Raw genomic sequence first — 27,306 nt, forward strand, 5'->3', positions numbered from 1 at the left:
GGCGCGGGGCAGGGCTGGCGGCGGCGGCGCGGGCCCGGCGGAGGCAGGGAACAGACGACGGGCAGCGCGTCTCCCCGCCAGCGGCTGGGTGTGGGGCTGAGTGGCCCGCCCGGCCCAGCAGCAGCAGCAGCGGCGGGATCCCTCCGCGTCGGGTGACCCCTGGGCTCGGCGGGGAGCCGGACAGAGCCGCGCCGCCCGCCCGCCCGCGTGAATGAGAGTGTGCACCGAGTGCCGGGCAGGGTGAGTCCGCAGCGCCCGGGAGAGGGATGGCGGAGACCGGCCTGTGGGAGACCCTTTTTCCTCCCCTTGAGGGAAACGCCCCCTTTTCGCCAGATCCAGGGGGCTGCCCCTTCCTCGCCAGTGCTGCGAGTTCCCTGCTCCCTCCTGGGCATAAGGAGACACCCACTCTCCGCCCCCAAAATCCAGTCCGAGGGGCAGAGAGCTGCTGCCTTCCCATCCGTGGGGCCATTGCCTCTCTGCAGCCCTTTGTCTGGCATATGGCGGGGTGAGGAGCAGCTTCCCAGCCCCAGAGAGACCTTGTGGAAGGGGCTGGCTCCTTTCTGTGTGACCCGCCTTGCTTTGGCCTGTGGGAGCAGCGCCCTGTGCAGATGCCCATGTCATTTGTGTAGTGCTTTCAGGCTGTGAAGGGTTAAGTATATTGTGTAGGGTTGTTGTGTCCTCTTGGATGTGAGTGGGGGAGGGAGCGGCTATGTTGTGCTTCACAATTTGCATGCAATTGTGTATTCGTGTATGTTTCACTATTGGGGCTATGTATGGGGGGGTAGGTTGTTCGCTACTGGGGGTTATGTGGAGGGGGATTGTTGTGTTTCACTGTTAGGTGTGACATCAGCATCCTGAGTATTGGTGGGTGTGTTGTGTCTTACCCCATGGAAGCAGAACCCTTTTTGTGTATTTGCTGGTGAAAGCAGCACTGTGTAAGTATGTATGTTGTTGCCCGTCTCAGGTGAGAGCAGGAAGGTGTCTGGTCAGTTTATTTGCAGTGTGGTTAGAAATGGGAGCCTTGGGGCTTGTTTTTGTTTCACTTGCTTGCTCTGTGACCTCTGGCAACTATGCTCTCTGGGCTTATGTTTCTCACTGTGTAAAATAGTGATTCTCTCAATCTACCTTTTGGGCCTGGTTGTTGCCTTTTTTTATGCTTCAGAGGGTCCTGTGGCACCTTTGAGACTAACAGAAGTACTGGGAGCATAAGCTTTCGTGGGTCAGAACCTCACTTCTTCAGATGCTTCTTTTTTATGCTTGTTTTTCATATTGCTTTGGAGGTTCGTCCCGCTCTTCCCAATGCAAGTTGTTATGAAAATTATTCCTGGCCCTTCTCATGTTGGAGTGTATTTGGCTTTAAATTCCTTTCAAGGAGTTAGGTAAATCAAGGTTTACAAAAACGGAAAAATCTAATGAACTAGTTTATTTTTGTTTCCCTTGATATTTCAATAGCTATGAAGTAAGACTTAATAGTGTTGTGTAAGTACACTATGCAGGACACTAATAATCTCCATAAAGATCAGATGCTGGGGGAGATGAAGATACTTCAGATGCTCCTTAAGCACATAGGGATACTCTTACACTAGGAACCTCCCCTGCAAGATGCATTCACTTTTGTAGTGAGGATTGGGGTTGATGGTAAAGTGACCCTGGCAGACCTACCCCTTTTTCTGATCCTGAGACTTTTCTCTGATATGCAAGTGGAAGCTGGTCCTTCGCACTGTAATGCATTCTTTGGGATGGCTGGTAGAGTCTCTCCTGAAGCAGAAGTGAAGGACAGGAGTGACCTGCACACTACTGCCCTGCATATATCACCAGTGTCTCGTATAAAGAACCTAATCAGGTCTCATACAAACTGACTAAATTTTCATTTGAAAATAAACACCTAATGGAGTAAGACCTACTGCAAGGCATTGTCTAGTTACTTCATTAGGTAGGGATTGAATGTCTGTCTTTAGTTTGAATAAGCATGCTTAAATGCAATATCAGCAATGTATTATCTGAAATGCATTGATCTTAGCAATAAGGCCTATCCACAAATTACTGACAATGTGGAGCAGGAGGCAGAGGAAGAATGAAGGAATGATCGCAGCAAATAATTGTCTAGGGTTTTCCTCTTTCAAAGAGACCGTAAAGGGAGGGGGATGGATTGAAGGCTACAGGCTCATCTCTAGTTCCATTGATAGACAAACGTCTGGTGTTATACAGGCTAAACTGTGTGCCAGTAAGCTTATTGAAGAAATGGTCTTCTGGTGGATAAGCCCATGAATATTTTGGTAGATTCCTCTCTCCAGCCTTTGCTGAGTCCTTTTGTAGGTAAGGAGTAAGTGATTTCTCTAAAAAATTTTGCGAAGTGTTATCAAGAGTCAATTGAATTACTGAAGCTGTAAACGCTTCTATACTAATCCATTTTAGATTGAGTAAACTTGAGTTTTAAGCATGTGTGTGGTGAGGGGGATGGATGGGAAAGATTGATTGCATTAGACCTTAGCTTTCATATCTGGGTGGGGGGTGGTGGAGATGAGCATGTTTACTAAACTAAAGAATCTAGTTACAGTACTTTAGAATATCAGATACTCTAGAGCTTCTGCAGACTCTGCCTTAGAGCTTTTATCTATGGATGTTAAACAAGTATTTAACTCCTCTCTTTAAAATGGTAGAGGTCTGTACAGCAAACCAGACTCTCTTGAGCACCTCCATGTGTCTGTCTGCAGTTACTAAAAACGCAGGAAAGTGATATCCTTGTGAAAGTGCATTGGCTCCCAGAAACACACTTCTATGGAAATCTTTTTAAAGCTTAAAGCAGTTTTAAACTTATGAGATTGAGTGTTTTAGAACTATGTTGTTAGTAACACAAGCAATTATGCAAACTAACTAAAAATCTGATTTACATTTCAGCACTTCCTTATGCTGCCTGTTTATGGAGGAGGGAGGGAAGTGTGTGCAATACATTTAATGTGGATAGGGAAGATGAACTAGAAAATCTAGTTCACTTTCAGGTTCTCATGCCCTAACACAGTGGCACATTAGGCCCTGCGCCATGCTGTCAGACCCTATGAACCTAGTTCCTTTCAGGATTCTGGCCATTGGTTGTAAAGTTGGCAAAAATATCCTTAAATCCAAACACATTTGTTTAAGTGGAAAACAGCTTTTGTTTTTCTTTCACCCTGGCTCCTGTAGGTACATCAGTGATCAGACCCCATAGTGACTGATGGGGCTTTTGGGGATGGAGTGGAAGGGGTCTCCTGCAGCGTTGTTCCTATCTGGCTCTACAGATATATCCTATAGAGCTAGTTGCCTCAGGTAGCACAGCAACCAGTTTCTGTGGAGTCCCATTCCCCTTTGTGCTCCTCCCCCTCCCCTGCCCGCCTGCAAGGTTTTTGGATTGTTATGGGGGAATCAGGTGAAGACAGCAGATTCCTACTGGAATTGTGCTGTCAGGGTAGAGGTAATTGGAGGAGCAGCAGGAAGAGATGCCTGGAGGTTACTTTGTTAGATTGTAGGATTAGTAGGCCGTGCCTTTTTCTTTCTTTCCCTGTGATCTCTTCTCAAACCTCCGCTAGGTGATGGTAGGAGGTCCTAGGCACTGAGTCCAGCTTCAGTTTTCCAGCTTCTCTGTCCTGCTTCACTTGCTTTTTTTCCCCACGGGAAAGGTTAAGCTAGCCCTTTATTAGGTATAAAATGGTCTCTGTCATTTCAAGCAGAACATTGATATTTAACACAAGGTATTCAAACATACTAAGGCAGAGACTAAAGTGTGCATAAAATAACTTGTAGCACATTTTTCAATATACAAATCTCACAGGATGACCTTGAAGCAATTACTTCATAGCTTAGCGTATGACGAATACTGCAAACATTTCAGACATTCTTATCTTAGGCAGTTCCCGTATTATTTCAAGAATGCTGGCAGTGTTGTTGTAGCGGTGTGGGTCCTAGGATGTGGAGACAAGGTGGGTGAGGTAATATCTTCTTTTGGACCAACTCTTGTTGGTGAACGTGACAAGCTTTTGAGCATACACAGAACTCTTCTCCAAGTAAGTTTGTGTTTACATACATATAAATATTTTTTAATCTCCATCTCTTCCCCCCCCCCTTTTTTTTTTTTTTTTTAATTTTTAAATGAATATACTGCCTTGAAAAGTTCTGGTCTACTTGACCTCTGGAGACTGAACTTCGTGCACAGAATACATACATTTCTTTGAGGTGCCAGGCCTAGTGGCTTCAAACTTGGCTAGGAGGAGCCACTTTTAGAAGGTGAGTTGTTCAGTCTCCAAACCTATTCAGCTGGCTTCCTCTGCTGGGACTGCAAAACCTGTGATTCCACTTCTGGTGGTGAACTATCAACCAGGAAATGGACTCAGACTCGCACTGCATTTCATGTAGGCTACCAAAAAGCCATCCGTTTGTAATGACTTTAGGTCACTATCAAACTACACTGAATTACACTTGGTGATTGAGATGAAAGGATCCATATTACATGACTGTGCAGTTCCAATAATCTCTTATTGGAATAACTTCTGTTGGTGAAAGAGAAAAGCTTTTGAACTAAACAGAGCCCTTCAGATCTGGGAAAGGTACTTGTCTACACTACCCAGTTTTGTCAGCAAAAGGCAGCTTTTGTTGATAAAACAGTGGATGTGTGCACGCTATAATGCTCCTCCCGCCGACAAAATAAAACCACCTTGATGAGAGACATAGAGCTTTTTGGGGCAAAGTTAGATTGACAAAGCATCACTGTAGATGCTGCGTTTGTTACATCGCTGTAACTGCTCCCCAGGAGTATCCCACGAGGCCCACCATGACCGCTCTGCTCACTCTTTTGAATCCGCTGCCTTGCATCCAGCTACACTGTCATGCGCCCCTCCGCTTTCAAAGCCCCAGAAAGTTTTGAAACTGCTCAGCATTGAGAGCTTACATAGCTACCACCCAGCTGAGCATGCTGCCTGGACTACAGGGGAGGGGGTGGATCGCCTTGGTCTGTGGGGAGAGGAGGCTGAGAGCGAGCTTGGAGGGAATCACAGAATCAAAACATTAACAAGTAATTCTGCTCTCCCTGCCACTAGGACCTCAGCGGCAGGCAGGCAGGGCAGGCGGCTGCTGCTGCTGTGGGGGGCAGAGGAGAGACTGCTGTGCTGTGCAGAGCTGGAGAGAGAGGCAGGGGCTGATGTCGGGGTGTCCCCCACCACCTGCTGGTGTACTGGTCTCTGCTGAGCTGGGGTGGGGAATGGGGGAGACCAGTTGTCTGAGTACCAGCTTCTGCCTCAGGATTGGTTGCTTCTGGCAGCTGTCTGAACTTAGAGACTGAGTGCTGACACACAGTTCCCCAACACACTCTCTCACATACACACTTCCCCCTCTCCCCCCAGTCTCTCTCACTCCCTCAACACACGCACACACACACACTCTCTCTCTCTCACACACCCCCGTCACACACATTTGCCTCCACACACGTACACACTTCTTTGGGCTTCTTGTGTTGGTGCTCAGCAATGTCAGTTTGGTCAGATTACCAAGTGCTACTTTAAAAAGTGATTTAAAATGTCTTACTTCTCGGCCACACACAGCAGTAATTACAAGGTTCAGAGCATGGTGCAAACAAACAGTGTCGGGCTCAGCACACAAACTGCCCCTGTGAGGCATTGCAAACCCTTCCCAAAGCACCCTGCAGTCAATTGCACAGTGGGATAGCTACCCACAGTGCACTGCTCTGTGTTGATGGAAGAGCTGCTATTGTGGATGGGCTTCACTGACAGAAGGAGCATAGTCTGGGCATGCAACAGCAGTTTAATTACAGCGGTGGCTGTATGTCGGTGTAACTTGCGTTGAAAAAAACTCTGTAGTGTAGGCAAGGCCAGAGTGTCACCGCTAAATGCAAGGTAGAACAGATTGTTTAGCATTAATAGGTAACATATATTATACGAGACCATTCAAGGTGAAGTGGCCAGCTAACACCAATTTAGTCGGTTACAGATTGTTGTAATAAACTACAAATCCAGTCTTTTTATTAAGACACTGATTTTTAGTGTTTAACAAAGTTATGAATATAACCTCCCAGGCTCATCTTTTGAAGATGTTGTGTAGCTTTCCTTTGAGGATGAGGACTGAGAGGTCAGATATGGATTGATCATTTTGTAAAAAGTGTTCACCCAGAGGTGATATGGTGTTTTTAGAGTGACAAGGTGGGTGAAGTAATATCCATTACCTCTCCCACCTTGTCTCTCTAACATCCTGGGACCAACACAGCTGTAACAACACTGCATACAGCAGTGGTGTTTTTGTCTTTTATTATTTTACTGTCTGAGTTCATTTGAGAATGTAGTGATTGTCTGGTTTCACCTATATAGTTGTTATTGGGGCAGTAGTCATATGTGTTAACTACTTAAGCTAAAGAATCCGTTCCACCTTGCATTTAGCTGTGACACTCTGAAAGCTCAAAAGCTTGTTTCTTTCACCAACAGCAGTTGGTCCAATAAAAGATATTACCTCATCTGCCTTTTCTCTTTAATATCCTGGGAACAACATGCTACAACAACACTGCAAACAGTTCCAATAACTAAATCGCTTTTTCAGTGAAATTACTCTGTTCAAGCAGATATAAATCATAGCTTCCAAGACTTTTCTCTGCTGCTGTTTTGTGTTTATGAATTTGGAACACCATTTAGGAATGTTGGACGACTTGCCAAGGTCACTCATGACTTGCTGAAATTTTCTTTAAAGCTAGTTTGCTGGTCAGGATCCCCCACGTTTATCAAGCCTAGCAATGATGCCAACAGTAACTGAACCTTCCTAAAGCAGTAGCTACAGCATAAGGACCTGATTCTGCATGCAGAAAGCTTGCAGGTCTCCCATATGGGCTTGGAGAATGTCTGAAAGTTAACAGGTTCAAATGGCTGTTCCAAAGCTTTCATGACTGTGTTCTGTGCCACTATCTTCTTTTCCTTCCATTGTAAACGACTATTTCACTCACTTCCAGTACCAGCCCATATTCTGTAAACAGTCTCTAAGATTGCATTCTGACTAGAGCTCATTGGAAATCCTTCAACAAAATGTTTTTTCATTAAAAATGCCAATTCATCAAAATCAAAACTTATTGCAAAAAAGTGTTGGTTTTGATGAATTTCACATTTCAGATTTTTTTTAAAAGCTTCAGAATTGGCAAAATGTTCCATTTTGACATTTTTGAAACAAAGTTCTGTGTTTTTGGTTCAAAATGATTATGCGTTTTGAAATTTAATGTATATATTAAAATAACCCACCAAAATCAAAACAGAACACTTTGACCTGAACTAATTATATTTTATTTTTGGTTGGTAGAAATTTTTGAGATTAACTTTTATGTGGATTGGGGGAAATAATTCAAAATCTAAAATTTTCCTGGGATGGAAAGATGGCTTCTTGTTCAGCTCTAGTTATGATTGTGTTGTTGGAAGTTACTTTCACTTTACTCCCCTAATGTTAACTGACAAGAGGTGTTAGATCCCTGATGTTACCACTGAATTATAGAATCATAGAACTGGACAGGACCTGGAGAGGTCATCTAGTTCATTCCCTGCACTCAAGACAGGACTAAGTATTATCTAGACCATCCCTGACAGGTTTGTCCAATCTGCTCTTAAAAATCCCCAATGATGAAGATTCCTCAAACTCCCTAGGCAATCTATTCTAGTGCTTAACTACTCTGACAGTTGGACATTAGGAAAAACTTTCTAACCTATACCTCCCTTGCTGCAATTTAAGCCCATTGCTTCTTGTCCTATCCTCAGAGGTTAAGAAAAACAATTTTTCTCCCTTCTCCTTGTAACAACCTTTTATGTACTTGAAAAATGTTATCATGTCCCTTCTCAGTCTTCTCTTCTCCAGACTAAACAAACCCAATTTTTTTTCAATCTTCCCTCATAGGTCATGTTTTCTAGACCTTTAGTCATTTTTGTTGCTCTTTTCTGGACTTTCTCCAATTTGTCCACATCTTTCCTGAAATGTGGTGCCCAGAACTGGACACAATACTCCAGTTGAGGCCTAATCAGCTTGGAGTAGAGCAGAAGAATTACTTCTCATGTCTTGCTCACAATACTCCTGATAGTACATCCCAGAATGATGTTTGCTTTTTTTGCAACAGCCTTACACTGTTGACTCACATTTAGTTTGTCGTGTCTCCCCCCCCCCCCCCGATCTCTTTCCGCAGTCCTCCTTCCTAGGCAGTCATTTCCCTTTTTGTATGTGTGCAACTGATTGTTCCTTCCTAAGTGGAGTACTTTGCATTTGTCCTTATTGAATTTCATCCTATTTACTTCAGACCATTTCTCCAGTTTGTCCAGATCATTTTGAATTTTAATCCTGTCCTCCAAAGCACTTGCAGCCCCTCCCAATGTATTCTCTATGCCATTATCTAAATCCTTGATGAAGATATTGAACAGAACTGGACCCAGAACCGATCCCTGCAGGACCCCACTCATTATGCCCTTCCAGCATGATTGTAAACCACTGATAACTACTGTATATACTCGTTCATAAGCCGAATATTTTTGGTAAAAAAGTGATGCATCAAAGAGCGGGGATCGGCTTATAAATGGGTCTACACCAAAATTTGATGATTTTAAACTCTATGGAATCATTGCACTGAATATCTAAAACATTGTTGTTTTGTTTACATGGAGTGTTTGCAGGTATGGAGCCCCTCAGCTCCCTGTGGCCGCGGTTGGCTGTTCCCAGCCAACGGAGCTGTGGGAAGTGGCGACCACTGGGAGCTGAGGGGCTCTGTGCCTGTGAATCCTCCAGGTAAACAAAATGTCCAGGCCCGCTAGCAGCTTACTCTAACGGGCCAGGAGCCAAAGTTTGCCAATCCCTGAAATATAGGGTCGGCTTATACAGTTTTTGCTATTTTTACCTATCCATCTTGGAGAGGTTGGCTTATAAATGAAGGGGCTAATGAATGAGTATATACGGTCTCTGGGAACGATTTTCCAACCAGTTATGCACCCACCTTATCTTAGCTCCATCTAGGTTGTATTTCCCTAGTTTGTTTGAGAAGGTCATATGAGACAGTATCAAAAGCTTTACTAAAGTCAAGATATACCACATGTACTGCTTTCTCCCCCCCCCCCCCCCCCCCCCCCCCCCCCAGGCTTGTTACACTGTCAAAGTAAGCTATCAGGTTGGTTTGACACAATTTGTTCTGTTGTTGCTGACTGTTATCACCTTATTATCTTCTAGGTGTTTGCAAATTGATTGCTTAATTATTTGCTCCATTATCTTTCTGGGTACAGAAGTTAAGCTGACTGGTTTGTAATTCCCCAGGTTGTCCTTATTTCTATTTTTATAGATGGGCACTATATTTGCCCTTTTCCAGTCTTCTGTCTTCCATGACTTTTCAAAGATAATTGCTAATGACTCAAATATCTTCTCAGTCAGCTCCTTGAGTATTTTAGGATGCATTTCATCAGGCCCTGGTGATTTGACTTGTTGTTTTCCTTTTAGACTCTGATCCTACCTCATTTTCACTGGCATTCACTATGTTAGACGTCCAAACTCCACCAACCTTTTTCGTGAAAACCGAAACAAATAAGTCATTAAGCACCTCTGCCATTTCCACATTTTCTGTTCTTTATAATAGTACTAGGCAAACTTGTTGAAACTGAAGTCTGGCGTACTGGCCTGTAATTGCCGTGATCACCTCTGGAGCCCTTTTTAAAAATTGGCATCACATTAGCTGTCGTCCAGTCATTTGGTACAGAAGCTGATTTAAATGACAGGTTACAGATTACAGTTAGTAGTTCTGCAATTTCATATTTGAGTTCCTTCAAAACTCTTGGGTGAATACCATCTGGTCCTGGTATAAAATTTACAGTTTAATTTATCCATTTGTTCCAAAACCTTCTCTAATGACACCTCAATCTGGGACAGTTCCTCAGATTTGTCACCTAAAAAAAAAAGGCTCAGGTTTGGGACTCGCCATCGCATCCTCATCTGTGAAGGCCGATGCAAAGAATTCATTAAGGGCTTGTCTACACTGGCAGTGCTGCGACTTTCTCGCTCAGGGGTGTGAAAAAACACCCGCCTGAGTGCTGCAAGTTACAGCGCTGTAAAGTGCCAGTGTAGACAGTGCATCAGTGCTGGTAGCTATTCCCCTCATGGAGGTAGTTTTGTGACTACACAAGCCATGTTAAGGACAGACATTTAAATAGTTTTATTTAACTAAAACAACGACGTTATGTATTCTGGATTTTTTCTTCAACAGCAAACATAATATTTTAACAAAACAAGCATATTTCAAGTTTTTTAAAATCAGGTTTGTTTTTGTTAAAATTGTTTTTTAAGTAAAATAGTTAAATGAAATATTAAAAAAAAATTAAATTGACTATGTCAGCCAGGTCAACATGAGAAACTTAAAATATTGGCTTCTGCAGCTAACTCAGTTGTCTTCACCTTTATTTTCCTGTTCATAATTTGGAAAAGAAAAACAAGTTTTCTGGCTTTTTCAGGTCCCAAACGATATCTCAATTTGGAATGAATTAGTCCAAAGGAAGAAAATAATCTTTCTACACCGGCAGAGAAGGAGCAAACAACACTTCTTTATTTACTTTCTCCATACCAGTCATGATTTTATAGACCTCTATCATATCCCCCCTTGGTCGTCTCTTTTCCAAGCTGAAAAGTCTTATTAATCTCTCCTTATATGGCAGCTGTTCCATACTCCTAATAATTGTTGTTGCCCTTTTCTGAACCTTTACCAATTCTAATTTTTTTTTTTTTTTTTTTGAGATGGGGTGACCACATCTGCACACAGTATTCAAGATGTGGGCTTACCATGGATTTATATAGAGGCAATATGATATTTTCTGTCATATTATCTATCACTTTCTTAATGATTCCCAATAGTCTATTAGCTTTTTGACTGCGGCTGCAAACTGAGTGGATGTTTTCAGAAAACTATCCATAATGATTCCAAAATCTTTCTTGACTGGTAACAGCTAATTTAGACCCCATCATTTTATATACATAGTTGGGATGTTTTCTAATGTGCATTGCTTTGCATTTATCAACATTGAATCTCATGTGCCATTTTGTTGCCCAGTGACCAGGGTGTATAAAAATCAATGATTAAAAAAAATAAATATTTAAATCTGTTTTTGATAAAATGCTTTTTGAGGAAAAAAAAACCTATCTAAAGATACTTTTAATTAAGATACATTATAGCTCAAAGATATCTCATCGTGGAATAGGGATTATAAATTTTAATTCTATAGTATGAGACAATATATTCATGTAATGTTTAAAGTTTTTTAAATGAATTCCAATAGTCCATGGATTAGGGACCCAATTTTATGGGATTCCAGGGGCTTCTGTATAGATTATTTAGGTTAATCTTTCTATCTACCCAGTGGGACTCAGTGCTCAGTCTAGAAGATACCATCAGAGATGCTTAGTTTTGCAGTTCTCAAAGTAAATTAATAGGCAGGAGGTTTAAAACAAATGAAAGCAAGTATTTCTTCACACAATGCACAGTCAACCTGTGGAACTCCTTGCCAGAGGATGTTGTGAAGGCCAAGACTATAACAGGATTCCAAAAAGAACTAGATAGGTCCATCAATGGCTCTTAGTCAGGATGGGCAGGGATGTTGTACCTAGCCTCCATTTTCCAGAATCTGGGAATGAGCAACAGGGGATGGATCACTTAAGGATTACCTGTTCTGTTCATTCCCTCTGATGCAACTTGGCATTGGCCACTGCCGGAAGACAGGATACTGGGCTAGATGGACCTTTGGTCTGACTCAGTATGGCCGTTCTTATGTTCTTGTATAATATAGCCTCCTGGTTAGCAAAAAGTGTCAAGTTTAATTTAAAGATATGTTTAGTAGCAAATCAACTGTTTTAGTGGTTGCCTATCAATGAGGATAATCCTTTCTTTAGGAAAATGTCTAAAGTATAAATGCAAAAGTAGTTTTAAAATCAATTATTTAAATCAAGGTTTCTGCTTGCTGATTTAAATCACTGATTTTAATGTTGATTAAATTCAGTGTAGGCCTTCCTAAGCCGAATGCAGATATAAGTGATATTTGTTAGATATAGCTGTAATGTAAGTCCACCTCTCTCTCTGGTAACTTAACCCTTATTTTGTAGAGGTGCTTAGTTTTTATTTTAACTCCATCTTGTTTTGTTAAATTCTTCACTACTTTTATTTTAACTCCATCTTGTTTTGTTAAATTCTTCACAAGTGTATCTTAGTACAGTTTTTGACGGTATGGTGAGAGAGATGCTATGTCTAGCTTCACTGGATAAGCACAGTAATGGATGTAATTGTCATGTTACTTGGTGGAGAAATAGTGAGTTGTATTAATTTGATCAGTGGAACAAGTGAACTGAAGTGCCCCTAGACTAAATAATCTATAATAGCTGTTTCCTTGGGCTATTGAAGTCTGTAATGACATGGCTAAAGACAGTAATGAGGTCAACACTGGGCTTCAAAATTGAGATAAATAGAGTGAAGTTCAAGTGCGGTTCCCCTCACTCTCTGCTTTTTATGTCTGTGGACTGTAGCGGAGCCTTCACAATATTATTTATACAGACAGATGAGCTAGTAATATTGGCATTGGTATAAAGAGTGCTAAATCCTTGTAGTGCAAATGCAGCTTCACTACTGGTAGAACTTTGTTCCCTTCTCTTTCCTCTCTTTCCACCCAAGTCTCATTAAACACTTGTTTCCCTAAGTTTTTTCTTTATAGGGCTGTTGCTAAGAATTTTTATGGGTGAGGGATTGAATGGTGAAGCATCACCTTATCCTCACAACTATCCTCAATCTCTATTCCTCCTCCTCTGTTATTCTACTCTCACATCTAGCTTTTTTTGTATGATCTCTTTCATGAATAACTCCAGACTCTGCTTCTGTTCCTGGTTTTTCCTGGCCAGCACCATGAAATTGTCATGATGGAAAGTTTCACTGATACCCACAAGCAGCAGCAGTGAACCTGACAGTCATGTAAACTTTCTTCTGCCTCTCTGTAGCAGTGCTATGATCCATAAAGGATGTGCTGGAGTTGTGGGCAGACTTGAGAACAGCAGTGGTTTATAACATTTGCTTCATGTTTAGGATGTTCTCTACTATGATAAGAGCTAGAAACTCAATTTAAAAAAATGAAAACTAAAATATATAGACATTTATGGGTAATGCCCTGGAGAAGCTTTCCACTCTCCTCTGACAGGTGGATTTTTCCAGTCATGTGAGAGAATATAGCTACAGCATGTGAAAAAAGCATTTCAGTGTTGGATATAAGCAGGCTACTTGCTAACTGTGTCAGAAATGAGAAGCCTTTTCAGTATATTAGGGTTTGCCATCAAAATACTAAAAATCCAAAAAACAAACCTGATTTTATCCAAATCTGCCAAAGTATTAACTTTTATTATTAAAAATTGCTGGATGTTGCAAGGTGTACTTTAAAGATTTAGAGAAGTTCCTTGCCCTGAAGAGCTTAAACTGAGGGTGGGAGTGGGGATGGGGAATACAAGAAAAACAAACACCACAGCAATTCAGATAAAGGCGATTGAGGTGAAATTATTAGTGAAAAGAAAAGAGGAAGGATTCCTGAAAGTTGGTTTTAAGGTGGCTTTTGGCAGAGGTCGTAGGGGCTTGGAAGTTCTTATATAGAGGTGGTAGTAAATAAGTTATGAAAGTGGCTTCTTATTTTTTTTTTTTTTTTTGGTGAGCGAGCAGTAAGGTATGAAGATCTATGTATGTGAAAGAGCAGAAAAGTAGATCAGAAATGTATGTGAACAAAGTTAGATAAAGTCTTCAAGGGAAGGGCAGACTTGTTTGACACTTACATCACTTCTGTTTGTTCTGCATCTTCATATGCATATGGTGTGCATAATTAGGGTGACCAAATAGCAACTGTGGAAAAAACGGGATGGGGTGGGGGGGTAATAGGCACCTATATAAGAAAAGGCTAAAAAAAACAAACAAATAAATACGGGACTGTCCCTTTAAAAATGGGACATCTGGTCACCCTATGCATAATACATATATACAAAAAATAGTTGCACAACATGAGAGAAAGGGCAATATTTATCTTAGAGAACACAGCCATGCACTCCATGCTAGTCTTATGCATACAATTAGTGACTAAGTGCCGGTAGTTTCCAGCTGCTAAGATTCTTATCAGCCCTGTAATATATGACTGTGTCAGACTTGTGTTAGGACCTCATATTATTACTTGCCATTTATACAGTGCCTGTAAAAATCATTCTCTCAATATCCCTTTCAGGTATGAGGTTATTTTTACTTATATTTTGAATTTATTATTTAAAAAACAAAATAAAAGCAAAACCAGGTTTTGAAGGCTGAAAGTTGGCATTTGAGTTTACAATGAGGGATACACAACCTGTGTATACAAGTCTTCAGCTAAGCCAAAGATCATTTGAAGCTTGAAGTATCTAGATTAGAACTTCTGTTTATGTGGCAGAAACAAATGCTAGAGTCTGTTTTCCTCCTAGAAGACGATGTGGTGGGTGAAAGAGCTTCCTTCCTCTATCTCCAGCCCTTGTCTTCTGGAGGGAGGCCCTCTGCCCCATACCACTGTTGCTGCTACAGGGACAGTTAGGTGACTACAGCTTTGTATGTCCTACTGCTAATTCTGTTAGGGTGGTTTTGGATACTGATCTTCAAATCCAAGGTCTGATTGGTCTGGAGCCTATTTTTATTATAGAGTCAAGCCATATACCAACTCTGACTGAATGTATAATTAGGACCCTACCATTGGGAGCGATAAGCATTAATGGAATTTGTTTAACTGCCTCCTTGCTTAATGTGACTCGTACAGCTGTATTTAAAAACTGTTTTTAGTCTTTATGCCAGTCTTCTTAACCGTAATTTATAACTCTGCATTTCTACAGTACCGTTCATTCAAGGACTTCAGAGTACTTTTTATACATTAATTTGCAATGCCTGTCCCCCTTGAGGGACATGTGGGATTGCTTCATACAACCACCTCTGGAGTGAAACATAGCAGCTTGACAGCAGTGCTACTCAACAGTTTGGGTCAGGAAATGAAGAATATCATATCCAACAAATTACAGATAGGCTGAATGAGTTGCCTCTTAGGAAAATTACAGACTTCTGTAGTTTCTTTCGTAATTACAGGTTGTCAGGACCTTGGTGTCTCATCCCAAGTGAGATTCAGGAGCACAGTGTTCCTTAACACCGTGTTGGGGTGCTGATTTATTAGTGACTTGGAGATAAAAGCGCCATTATCTAATCACCAACATCACCTCCAAGATATAGGTGACTTAGCACAGCCCCACTTTGCTTCTGAGACCTGAAAGGATCACAGCGCAGAGTTTTATGATTACAGCCACCCTATTTTACATAGATCTAGTAGGGACTTCCTGGGTCATGGAATCCGGCCACCTGCTATTTCAGGTAACACTATCATATAATATTGTTCATAAATTTATCAACCTCCATCTTAAAATTGGGTAGGTTGTTTTCCCACTACTCCTGTTGGGGAAGCTGTTCCAGAACTTCACTCCTCTGATGGTTAGAAAACTTCTAATTTCCATCCTAAATTTATTCATAGCCAGTTTATACCCATTTGTTCTTCTGCCCGCATTGTTTCTTTATCTTACATCAGTGAGGGAGAAGAGTTATTTATTTATAAAGAGCAATCATATGCTCTTGGCTTGTTTAGCCTAGCAAAATGAAGGCTAAGCTCTTTTAGGGCTTGTCTACATTACTTGCTGGATCGATAGATAGCGACCACCAAGCGCTCTCCCCTCTACTCCGATACTCCACTGGAGCAAGAAGCACAGGCGGAGTCGACGGGGAGCGTCAGCCGTCAACTTACCGCAGTGAAGACACTGCGGTAAGTAGATCTAAGTACGTCGACTTCAGCTACCTTATTCAGGTAGCTGAAGTTGTGTAACTTAGATCAATTTCCCCCCCAACCTCCCTGCCTCCTCCATGTAGACCAGGCCTTAGTCTCTTCTCCTAAGGTAGGCTGTGCATTCCCCGATAATTCTACTAGCTCATCTCTGCACGTGTTCCAGTTTGAATTAATCTTTTTTTGAACATGGGTGACCAGAATTGCATGTAATATTCTAGATGAGGCATTAATACTTCCCTATCTATACTGGAAATACCTGACATGATGCATCCTAGGATCACATTTGCTTTTTTTATGGCCGTATTACATTGGCGAGAAAAGAGGGCAACCTTTTTTAATGTTGTTTAAGTCCCCTTTTTACTTTATATATTGTATTTTTTATATACTGTACATTATTATTTTTGATTTTTTTTTTTTACTTTTTATGATCGGGAATTAATTTTATTGTCAAAACATTTAAAATATTATACATAGTTAAACTTACAAAGTTTTTGCTTTGTTTTTTTAAAATCTAGTACACATGCTGCTAATAGTGGCTGAAATATTTGCTTATGCAATAAATAGATGCAGTGCTTTTGTTGAAATGCTTGGCCTGGAAACCTCAAATTTAAACCTTTCCAATACCATTGCTAAACTGCTGGATTGCGATCTTTGACAATAAAGCTACATGTACAATAAACTATACATTCCTGCTCCAGATGAATGGATGTCACGGCACCACTAATGTTGGGATTCCCTTGGAGGCCTTTTCCACTCAGCTTATTCAGAACACCTTGTCCAGATCTGGGAGAACAGTTTATTCAGTTCTCTGGGATCCAAAAAACTCAGTTTGACTCCAGATTGTATCACTTAGGTATCTTTATTTGGAAAACAGCAAAGCTACGCTGAGTTGATCAGACTCAAGCGTAGGGAGTGGGTCGGTATAGGCATGCCACACATTCAAAGTTTCACTGAAAACCTCTTCCTTTATCAACATTTACACATTACATTGTGTTTACTGTATTACATCACACTTTTTTGGATCGGCTTGGTTACTTTTCAGGAACCAATCCCTGTGCAGCATGTTCTGTCCATGCTCAACCTCCTCTCTATATTCCTAACTGATTTTTGTCCATAGTTATCTTGTTTGTAGCAAGTAAATGGTTCCCTGGGTGTTGTCCCTCTTATCCTATCTGGCTCAGACTTTGTTTTTTTAGTCTACTGACCTATTTACTTATCTTATTTAGCATAGATTTGTTTTCAGCCTAGTGACCTGTTTACCTTCCTAATTCTATCATCGAAGAAATGAGGCCTCCCTCCATGTGTTAATTACTCACTACCGGCCAGGCCTCAGCTACAATAGTCATTGACTTGTCTACACTGGCACTTTACAGCGTTGCAACTTTCTTGTTCAGGGGTGTGAAAAAACACCCCCCAGAGCGCAGCAAATTTCAGTGTTGTAAAGCGCCAGTATAGGCAGTGCACTAGCGCTGGGAGCCACCCCTCTGCCGCGACTACACAAGCCACGTTAAAGTGCTGTTGCAGCAGTGCTTCAACGTTGCCAGTGTAGACTAGCCCTAATACACCTAGTGTTTTTTCCCTCTGTTTCCAATTGATGAAACCCCTGCTAATAGCAGTTTTTCTGTGGGAGTCACTGATAACCTGGGCATAAGCTTCCGTGGGTAAAAACCTCACTTCTTCGGATGAGAAGTGAGGTTTTTACCCACGAAAGCTTATGCCCAAATAAATCTGTTAATCTTTAAGGTGCCACCAGACTCCTTGTTGTTTTTGTAGATACAGACTAACACGGCTACCCCCGATACCGATAACCTGTTGAATTCCTGTTGCTGAAGAGCTTTTCTTCCTTCCATGCTGAAACCAGAAGCGTCAGATCCAAATTGGTGTCAGGAAAATTGAGCTATACTGTTTTTCTTTTGGTAAACGTCTTTACAATGGAAATGAGTCATTGCTTTAGAAAATCCAGCTTCCTTCTTGGGGTGGGGATATTCATTTCTGGCTGTTGCCTGTCTTTAATTTTTTTTGGTGAACTTTGTCCATCTAGCAATTTCTTAAAAAATCTACATTAGGATTTGCATCCCCTTGGAGGTACCCTATCTCTGCCTCTTGCCCATGTGAACATCTTTGTTCATGTCTGTTGTAATAGGGCAGTGCCCAGGAGCCCTGACCAATATTTGGGGCTCCATATTGCTTGGTGCTATGCAAACATGAAAAACGGTTTTCTGCTCCACAGAGTTTACTGTTAAAACTAGCAGCCTGCAGAGGGTGGGGGAGAAGGAAATTATTCAACATAGACTTGCTACTTTTGTAATTATATAAATATTGACTTCCTTAGCTGCTCTTCCCCCTCCCCCCCGCAGCTGTCACTCAGGATAGCCCTCCTACCTTAGTCAATGGCATAAATATCTTGCCTCTAAACCTCCTACATCACACATACTGTTATACACCAATGACCCAGGTTCATTTAAGGCATAAACCATTATCTGTGGCTTATTGCTTTAATAGTGGCTCTACTGTTTACATTCCCTCTTATGCCTGTTTTTCAGGATAACTGTGAATGCTTGAAGTAAAACAGATGTAATTTTTATCTTGCTGGTTAAGAAAAAAGCTGCACTGAGGGCTAAACTTTCATATGATGGCTGTGATTTAGTTGCGTTTTAATAGGAGTGTTGTAAGAATGGCCATATTGGATCAGACCAACGTCAATCTAGCCCAGTATCTTGTCTTCCGACAGTGTCTGGAGCCAGATGCTTCAGAGCGAATGAACAGACTAGGGCAATTATCAAGTGAGCCATCCCCTGTCATCCAGTCCCAACTTCTGGCAGTGAGAGGTTTAGGGACACCCAGAGCAACGGGGTTGTGTCCCTGACCATCTTGACTAATAGCCATTGATGGACCTATCCTCCATGAGCTTATCTAATTGTTTTTGGCCTTCACAACATTCCTTAGCAATGAGTATCACAGGTTGACTTTGCTTTATGTGAAGTACTTCCTTATGTGTGTTTTAAATGTGCTGCTTATTAATTTCATTGAGTGACCACTGGTTCTTGTGTAATGTGAAAGGAGAAATAACACTTCCTTATTTCCTTTCTCCACATCATTCATCATTTTATCTAGCTCTATCATATTCCCCTTTATCTCTTTTTTCTAAGATGGACAGTCCCCTTTTTTTTGTAGTCTCTCCTCATATGGAAGCTGTTCCATACCTGTAAACATTTTTCTTGCCCTTCTAAGCCCTTTTTTGTCATGGGGTGCCCAGAATTGCATGCCGTATTCAAGGTATGGGCACACCATGTATTTATATACTAACATTATGATACTTTCTATCTTATTATCTTTTCCTTTCCTAATGGTTCCTAACATTTTTATTTTTTTTGACTGCTGCTGCACTTGAGGGGATGTTTCAATGAACTGTCCAAATGACTCCAAGATCTTCCTTAAGCAGTAACAACTAATTTAGACCCCATGATTTTGTATGTGTAGTTGGGATTATATTGTCTATTTTGCATTACTTTGTATTTATCAATATTGAATTTCTTCTGCCATTTTGTTTCCCAGTCGCCCAGTTTTGTGAGATCCCTTTAACTCTTTGCAGTCAGCTCTGGGCTTAACAATCTTGAGTAATTTTGTATCATCTGTGAACTTTGCCACCTCAATGTTCACCCTCTTTTCCAGATCGGATGACAAGCTTTCTAATCATGTCAAAGCTACTCCAAATACTAACAGACATTTGTGCAGGTATAAATGTTCACAAAACAATTTTGTTTTTGTTTTTTGTTGTTTGGGGGAAGAAAAGGAAAAACACAGTAAAACTTGCAGTAACTTATTAATTAAAATGTCTTTCCTTACTGAAAGGGACACTGTCCTTCTGTTGGGATCCAAAACCCAATTCTCTTCAGCCTCCCTAGACTATTTTCTCTTTAATTGTTTGCATCCTCTATGTCCTAAATATAGCACAAGGAAGACAGTGACAGTAGCATGTGTGCCCTTGCGAGGCAGGTTAGCATTGCCATAGCCCCTTCACTTGTACATAGAGTTCGGTCCCTACCCCTTCCCAACCATAGTCAATGTTTATCTGGTTGGACTTTAAGATGTTTGGAGCAGGGACTGTGTCTTCCTATGATTCTGTTCTCTTTTGATTCTTTGTACTGGTACCAAGAACCCTCTGTTCAGAATGGGCTTTTGGACACTACCATAGTTTGCATATAAACAAAAATAACCTACCTTCTAGTACATGCAAATGTTCTTCAAAGCAGCACTTGCAGTAGTAAGTGAATCCTCATGAAATTCCTCCATTGTTACAGTGAGTTATTAGGAGATCTGACACATTGTTGGGCAGTGGAGCTGTAGCAAAAAAGCAAATCTGGACTATGAGGCACTCTCCTGCAATTTTGAAAATCCCACCGTTTATAGGCTGGCTACAGCTATTGGTTTAGTTGTATAGTGGTCAGTACACCTTTCTGTAATTAGAAAAACCAAAACCAACAACTTTAACCACTTTTAAGAGTAAAAGAGAGTGTATGTGAGCTTCCAGTAAGTGCATGGGTGTTGTCATGCTGAGGCATGTTAATTAGTGACTACTAAAATGAGTGTAAAATGCTTTGTTCTCAGGAATTTTAACTAAAACTCTGGCTACACTGGCCTTTACAGCGCTGCAACTTTCTCGTTCAGGGGTGTGAAAAAATACCCCCCTGAGTGCAGCAAGTTACAGCGCTGTAAAGCGCCAGTGTAAACAGTGCCCCATGCTCCCAGCGCTGTAAACTAATCCCCTCGGGGAGGTGGAGTACCTGCAGCGCTGGGAGAGCTCTCTCCCACTGCTGGTGCGTGACCACATTAGCACTTCAAAGCCGCGGCAGCGCTTTGGAGTTTTGAGTGTATCCATGCCCTAAATTGGAGAAACTCATTCAGTTTGAAAGTGAACTTCAGTCACAAGTTCGTAAACTGCTAATTACAATACAAAAGTGTTTATTAAAAAAGAAATCTTAAGGTTGTAACAAACACTACTGTAAGTGAAATATTGATACTAGGTAGAATGTAGCCACTGTTTGAAAAATGACTTTTCCCTCACGGTTAAAACCTCCATATAAATGTTGTTTTAAGTGCAACTTAATAAAACCGAAAAATCACATGGATACAAGGGAAAAATAATCCCAAAGGGTTCAGTAGGAACTCTGTCTCACTAGTGATCAGACAGAGGGATCAGAGATCTGTAAAAAAGGCAACTGATGAAGCTGAGGAAAAGGTTGTGTTTTCATCTTCAAGTGGAAAAATTGCTGTTCCTTAATTGCTTGTGTTATTGTAGTGTAGGTATTTTTCTCAAGTACTCAAGGGTCTTGTAATGTATTGGGTTCTAACCTCTGTATTTGCATGAACAAGGGGGGAAGTGTGTATCTGTCAATATGCTATTGAAAAATTGGTGTAATCCGATAAAGTGGAATGGCTAGCACTTCAGCTTGATATCTCGCCTGTTTAAAACCAAAGCTCAACTCTGACAGTTGATTAGGCTTTCAAATGCTTTTTAACAGATTGTCCCGTTAAATATTTCAAGATATCTGTGATATTTCAGGGGTTGAGTACATGAATGCAATGGACAAATAAATTACAATTTGGAAGAAGTTTCTTCATGTTTTGTTTTACTTAAGTAGGAGTTCTCAACCTTTTTCTTTCTGAGGCCCCCTCCCCCCAACATACTATAAAAACTCCACAGCCCACCTTTGTCGTCACAACTAGTTTTCTGCATATAAAAGCCAGAGGCCTTGTTAGAGGGTAGCAAGCAGGGCACTTGCCTGAGGCTCCATACCACAGGGGGTCCCCGCAAAGCGAAGTTCAGCTTCTGCCTCAAGTGGTGGGGCTCAGGGCCCCGGACTTCAGCCCCATGTGGTGGTGCTTTGGTTTTCTGCCCTGGGCCTCAGCAAGTCTAACACTGGCCCTGCTTGGTGGATCCCCTGAAACCTGCTCGTGCCCCCCCAGGGGGCCCCGGACTTCTGGTTAAGAACTACTGAGTTAAAGCAACAATAACAAAGAAACCAATAAAACCACTGCTTGTCTATTTCCACTGCTCTCTGGAGTGTGTGGATTTTTTTTTTTTTTTTAATGGAGATCTCCTATCTCCTAGAACTGGAAGGGACCTTGAAAGGTCATCAAGTCCAGCCCCCTGCCTTCACTAGCAGGACCAAGTACTGATTTTGCCCCAGATCCCTAAGTGGCCCCCTCAAGGATTGAACTCTCAACCCTGGGTTTAGCAGGCCAATGCTCAAACCACTGAGCTACTCCCTCCTCCGAATGTCAATTTCTGAATATACAAGATGTTAATATTTCCGCTCTTTGGGGAATTTCTTCTATAGGGAGTGCAAACACTGGGTTTTGATTTGTGAAGTTGCTCTTATGATCCTGCCATGGGGATGGAGTTGTCATCTTCTGTTCCTCTTTGCTGAAGTGGCACAAGATTTAGAACATCCCAATATCGGTGGTAGGAGAGTGATCTGTTGGCGGCAAGGGGCATCTATGCAGAGACACCTTATCCATCTACATATATTAAGCTCTCAGAATGGATATAGCTAAAATGTTTTTCTGTGGCTTCTGATTTGCCTGCATTGCATTATTTTCTTTCTTGACTGTTTAGGCAGATGAAGCATGTTTATAAATAAAAACTACTTTGACCTTTGGACCTTGTATGAACTGAAGTGTCAGCATAGCAAAAATACATCCTTTAATTCTGACTACTATAACTTTGGCCCTGCTCCCAGTTTTAGAGGCATATATATCAACCACCCTTTAGCGTGCTTGAAAACTGGTTGATCTGGTTATGGTTAGGCTCAAGAGTGGATTAATTGTTTTCTGTTGTGGTGTGGTTTATATATTTCTTAAACTTTTTGTATGAATTTAATAGACTTCTGAGGTAGGATTTATGTAGTCTCAAAAAATTGCCAGATTATTCACCAGCAATTGAATTCCCTTAATTTGTTGCAACATTTCAGATATCTGACAGTTTACATAACACTAATGATGCTTTTGTTTCCTTTTGTGGGGCAGGAAAACGTTTTATTTAAAATTGGGTTTGAAGGATTACATTTTTCAGTGTCAGTAAACGTCGATTTCACTGTACACACCAATGAACACTTTTTTTTTTTCAATTGACGATGATGATGGAAATATACAGATAGGCAAAGTAAGAAAATGCTTGACTTAAGATTTTACTTAAGGATACTTATCTGTATATTTTGATGTGGTGTTTTTCATAGATGCCAAGGCCAGAAGGGACCATTGTGATCACCTAGTCTGATCTCTTGTATAACACAGGCCATAGAACTCCCCCAAAATAGTTCCTAGAGCATATCTTTAGAAAAACATCCAATAATGATTTAAAAATTGTCAATGATGGAGAATCCACCATGACCCTTGCTAAACTGTCACACTGGTTAATTACTCTCATAATTAACACCTCATTTCCAGTCTGAATTTTTCTAGCTGCATTTTCCAGTGATTGGATTGTGTCATACCTTTCTCTGCTTGATTAAAGAGCCCATTATAAAATGTGTTCCCCATATGCATGCTTATACACTATAATCAAGTAACCCTTTAATCTTCTTTTTAAGCTGAATCAATAGAGCTCTTTGAGTCTATCACTGTAAGGCATGTTTTCTAATCTTTTAATCATTCTCATAACTCTTCTCTGAATCCTCTTCAACTTATCAACATCCTTCCTCAACTGTTTGCATAAAAACTGGACAGAGTATTCCAGCAGCAGTCACACTAGTGCCAAATATTAGAGGTAAAAAACCCCTCTCTGCTCCTGCTTGAGATTCTCCCGTTCATGCATCTTAGGATCACATTAGCTCTTTTGGCCACAATGGGAGCTCATGTTCAGCTGATTATGTACCATGATCTACCCAGATCTTTTGAGAGTCTCTGCTTCCCAGGATAAAGTCCCCCCCCCCCCCAATCTTGTAACTATGGCCTACATTCTTTGTTCCTAGATTTAGCCATATTAAAATGCATATTGCTCATGCACAGTTTGCCAAACAATCCTGATTGCTCTGAATCACTGACCTGTGTTCTTCATTGTTTACCACGCCCTTCAATTTTTGTCATCTGCAGACTTTCAGTGATGAATTTGTTTTCTTCCAGGTCACTGATAAAAATGTTAAATAACATAGGGACAAAGAACTGATCGCTGCAGATCGCCATTGGAAACAAACCTGCTTGATGATGATTCCCTGTTTACAATTAGATTTTGAGACCTATCTGTTAGCTAGTTCTTAATCTGTTTAATGTGTGCCATGTTCATGTTGACAATTGGTGTTTTAGTGGTTATAAAGCCTTAACTTTTTGAATCTCAGTGTCGGTCATTAATTAACTGGGAGGGGGAGGGGGTCCAGACAATATTTCCCACAACTGTGAAAATAAGTTGATAAAAATTGGAAAAAATACTTAACATCCATAATTTTGTTAACTGACTTTAAAATCTATTAGAAATATAAAAGACGCATGTAAAAATAAACATCAATATTATCCACTGGAATTATTTTTAAAAACTGAATTCTGCCACACCTACTTAAAATAGAGCATGTCAGAAGCAGAGTGGATCAAGGAGTATGAGATGGGTATAGTACTGTGTTCACTTATCATCTGAAGTGGTGCTCCTCAAATGGCAAATAGCCATATTTCTAAACTTGTTTAAAATTGAAAGCCCAACCTAAATAACCTATGAGACTTATCTCCAAACACCCCATCCCTCCAAAGCCAGTCTTGTACGTGTGTATTAAAGCACCACTGCTAGTGGCAATGTGTCCTGGAAAGAAATGATATCCAGGGAGATGGTGATGCCTGATGCTACACTCTATTATTGGGGGAAGGTTGCTTCCAGACATAGCTGCGTCAGAGTTCATTTCAGAGGGGTGTGAGTGAGAGAATGAATATAAAGGGGGAAGGGAGCTTGGATTTTTCCATCTGACCCTGTTTGCTTTAGAACTTGCTCTAGGATATGGAATATTTGAGCTTTCTAGTTGTTTCAATCTCAAAGGGAAAATACGTTCAGCTGATCCTGCAGCAATGTTTAGAAGTGTCTTTTAAAAACACATTAGCCCTATATATTTGTAATTTGGCCAGTTTTATTTTCATTTTCTTGAAACTTTGCACACAAATTGTCAAGCTAGATACAAACTTGTTTTCCTAAATAGAATTTAAATTAGGGCTGTCAATTAATTGCAGTTAAATCAAGCAATTAACTCAAAACAAATTAACTTGATTAAAAAAATCATGATTAATAACAGTTTTAATCACACTGTTAAACAATAATAGAATACCAGTTTAAATTTATTATAAATATTTTTGGATGTCTTCCAACATTTTCAAATATGTTGATTTCAGTTTTTTAAGCTCACAATACTTTAAACCTAGGGCCTATTATTGCACTATGCTGCCTCCTCTGCTATATTTGGTGACACTTGCCAAGGACCAATCTTCTGGACCAAAAAAAAACAATGCCCTGACTAACTCCAAACAAAATACTCTCTCTGCTGCTGCCCGCTCCTGTTAAAAAATATAAAAATTGAAGGGATTCTCTCTCTTGCTAAGATGGAAGTGAGGATTTTGATGGGGGGAAGGAAAGAGATGCATAAAATTTGGACAGCAAACTCAAATGAACTGAAAATTGCCTTCCTGAACAGCGAGGGCACGCTGCACAACTAGCAGAGGACTGTATGGCTTCAGACTCTGAGATCCCTTTGAGATTGAGATGGACTGCTTAAATAATCAGTGAGGTCCAGAAAAGTGTGTGCATCAGGTGGCCCTTCAGCGCACGATGACTCAAACTTGCTTCTGTGTTATGGGAAAACTTGTGCTAGAAGTGCTAAGCATACATACATGCATAAAAGAAAATCTTGCTGCATTCCTGGAGATGATGGGGATGATCCATCTCTCCCAGAGAGGCAGCACTTAGAATTACAAGAATATCTAATATGAGTGATTGAGACAAGATTTTTCTTACCACATATAAGTACAATGTAAAGGGGCAAAACTGTTTAATGCCCCCTCCCATATCCCTGACTAGCCACATGGGCTAGGAGAGAGGATTTTGCTATTTTGAAAAAGAAATTTTGTGCGCCGCCTTTGCAGCAAAACTCCATCATTTTGATGGGAAATGGTTATATTTTTGGGATCAAATATCAGCAGCTAGATGACACTACTATGACGCTGCTCACAGCGAGGACTGTGATACAGAAGGAACTAAAGAGGACTGAAATGGGACTTGCTGTGTATGATACTTAACTCCCTTGGCCTCCTTTGACTTGCTCACAACTGGGGAAATCCTTGTTCTGTGTATCTTGCAACACAGCATTCTTTGACACAAGGTGTCCTTGTTACAGGTTGCTGGTGTGAACCTGTCTAAATGCTCTGTAGGGCTTCACTTACCAATTGGTGTGGTAAGAAAGTAGAACACTACATCCCCTCCTATCCCTGCCCCCTCATTGCAGGAGCATCTTCAATAGTTACACAAGTATTATTTCAGAGTAGCAGCCATGTTAGTCTCTAAGGTGCCACAAGTACTCCTGTTCTTTTTACAAGTATTATTTTCTCCATCCAAATTTCCCCCTTCCCCCAAAATGGACACTGTTACATCATTGGCTCCTTGAAGAATGGATATACTGTCCACCCTTGTCCTCCTTGCACAATGCTCTTGATTTACTGAAAGTGTTGGTTAACTATGAAGTTATACAATAGAAATGTTTCTTTTCTTGGATTATACTGACCTAGACCATATGTTTGTAAGCCAATGATACTATTAGCCAGGATTATAGATGGTAATAGCCTGTATGATGATGATCTATGTTCTTGGAGGTCTCTTTGACCTGTGTACCAGAAATGTATGCATCTTCATTTTTTCTTTTCTCATTAAAAAGAAACTGAAAGAAAGTGGCTAGAAGTGATACATAAACTAGTTAAGGTACTTGCTGAGAAATTGAAACTGCAGCAGATAAAGTGCCCATCATAGGCATATCTAGGCAACAAATTCTGTCATACTTTAAGCTGTGCTTTTATTTAATTAAATATGATAAATAACATGTCTCTTCAATTACTGTTTGGATAACATTTTCATGTTTTTTATAGTTGAGCTTATTTTTGATGTTTAAAAGAATCTCATTCAAACTGCAGAACAATGCAGTTACAGGGTAACAGCAAATGTTCTGTTCATAGTTACTACTGTCCTTGAAATGTGTGATCTTCTTGTGAAAGATCGTCTCTGATGGCAAAAGATATTCATGCAACAAACATCTACTTAATAGAGCTGTTTGGGGAAAATTTCAATGGAAAATTGTGTGTGTGGTGGGGTAGGGAAAGAATCTTCCTAAAATATTTCCCCATTCAGTTAGTGTAGAAATGCTAGTTGTTAATGAATGCAGGGCTCTGTCTTCACTGCACGACACAGTGGATT

The 27,306-nt window shown here is 40.7% G+C and overlaps 1 protein-coding gene across 3 annotated transcripts in view; it reads left to right on the forward strand.

Moving 5' to 3' along the window:
• Nucleotides 1-13: 13 nt before the first annotated feature.
• The window catches only part of GRAMD4 (GRAM domain containing 4), a 110,986-nt gene continuing 83,693 nt past the window's right edge, over nucleotides 14-27,306 (forward strand). The window contains exon 1 of one of the 3 annotated variants that reach the window (XM_054019531.1): nucleotides 14-240. In XM_054019531.1, coding sequence (XP_053875506.1) covers nucleotides 212-240 — 29 coding nt within the window. In that variant the 5' untranslated portion in view covers nucleotides 14-211. The other 2 variants (XM_054019540.1, XM_054019548.1) reach the window with 2 other exon arrangements.

This window comes from Malaclemys terrapin, chromosome 1 (assembly GCF_027887155.1).
Source record: "Malaclemys terrapin pileata isolate rMalTer1 chromosome 1, rMalTer1.hap1, whole genome shotgun sequence".
NCBI classification, from domain to species: Eukaryota; Metazoa; Chordata; order Testudines; family Emydidae; genus Malaclemys; species Malaclemys terrapin.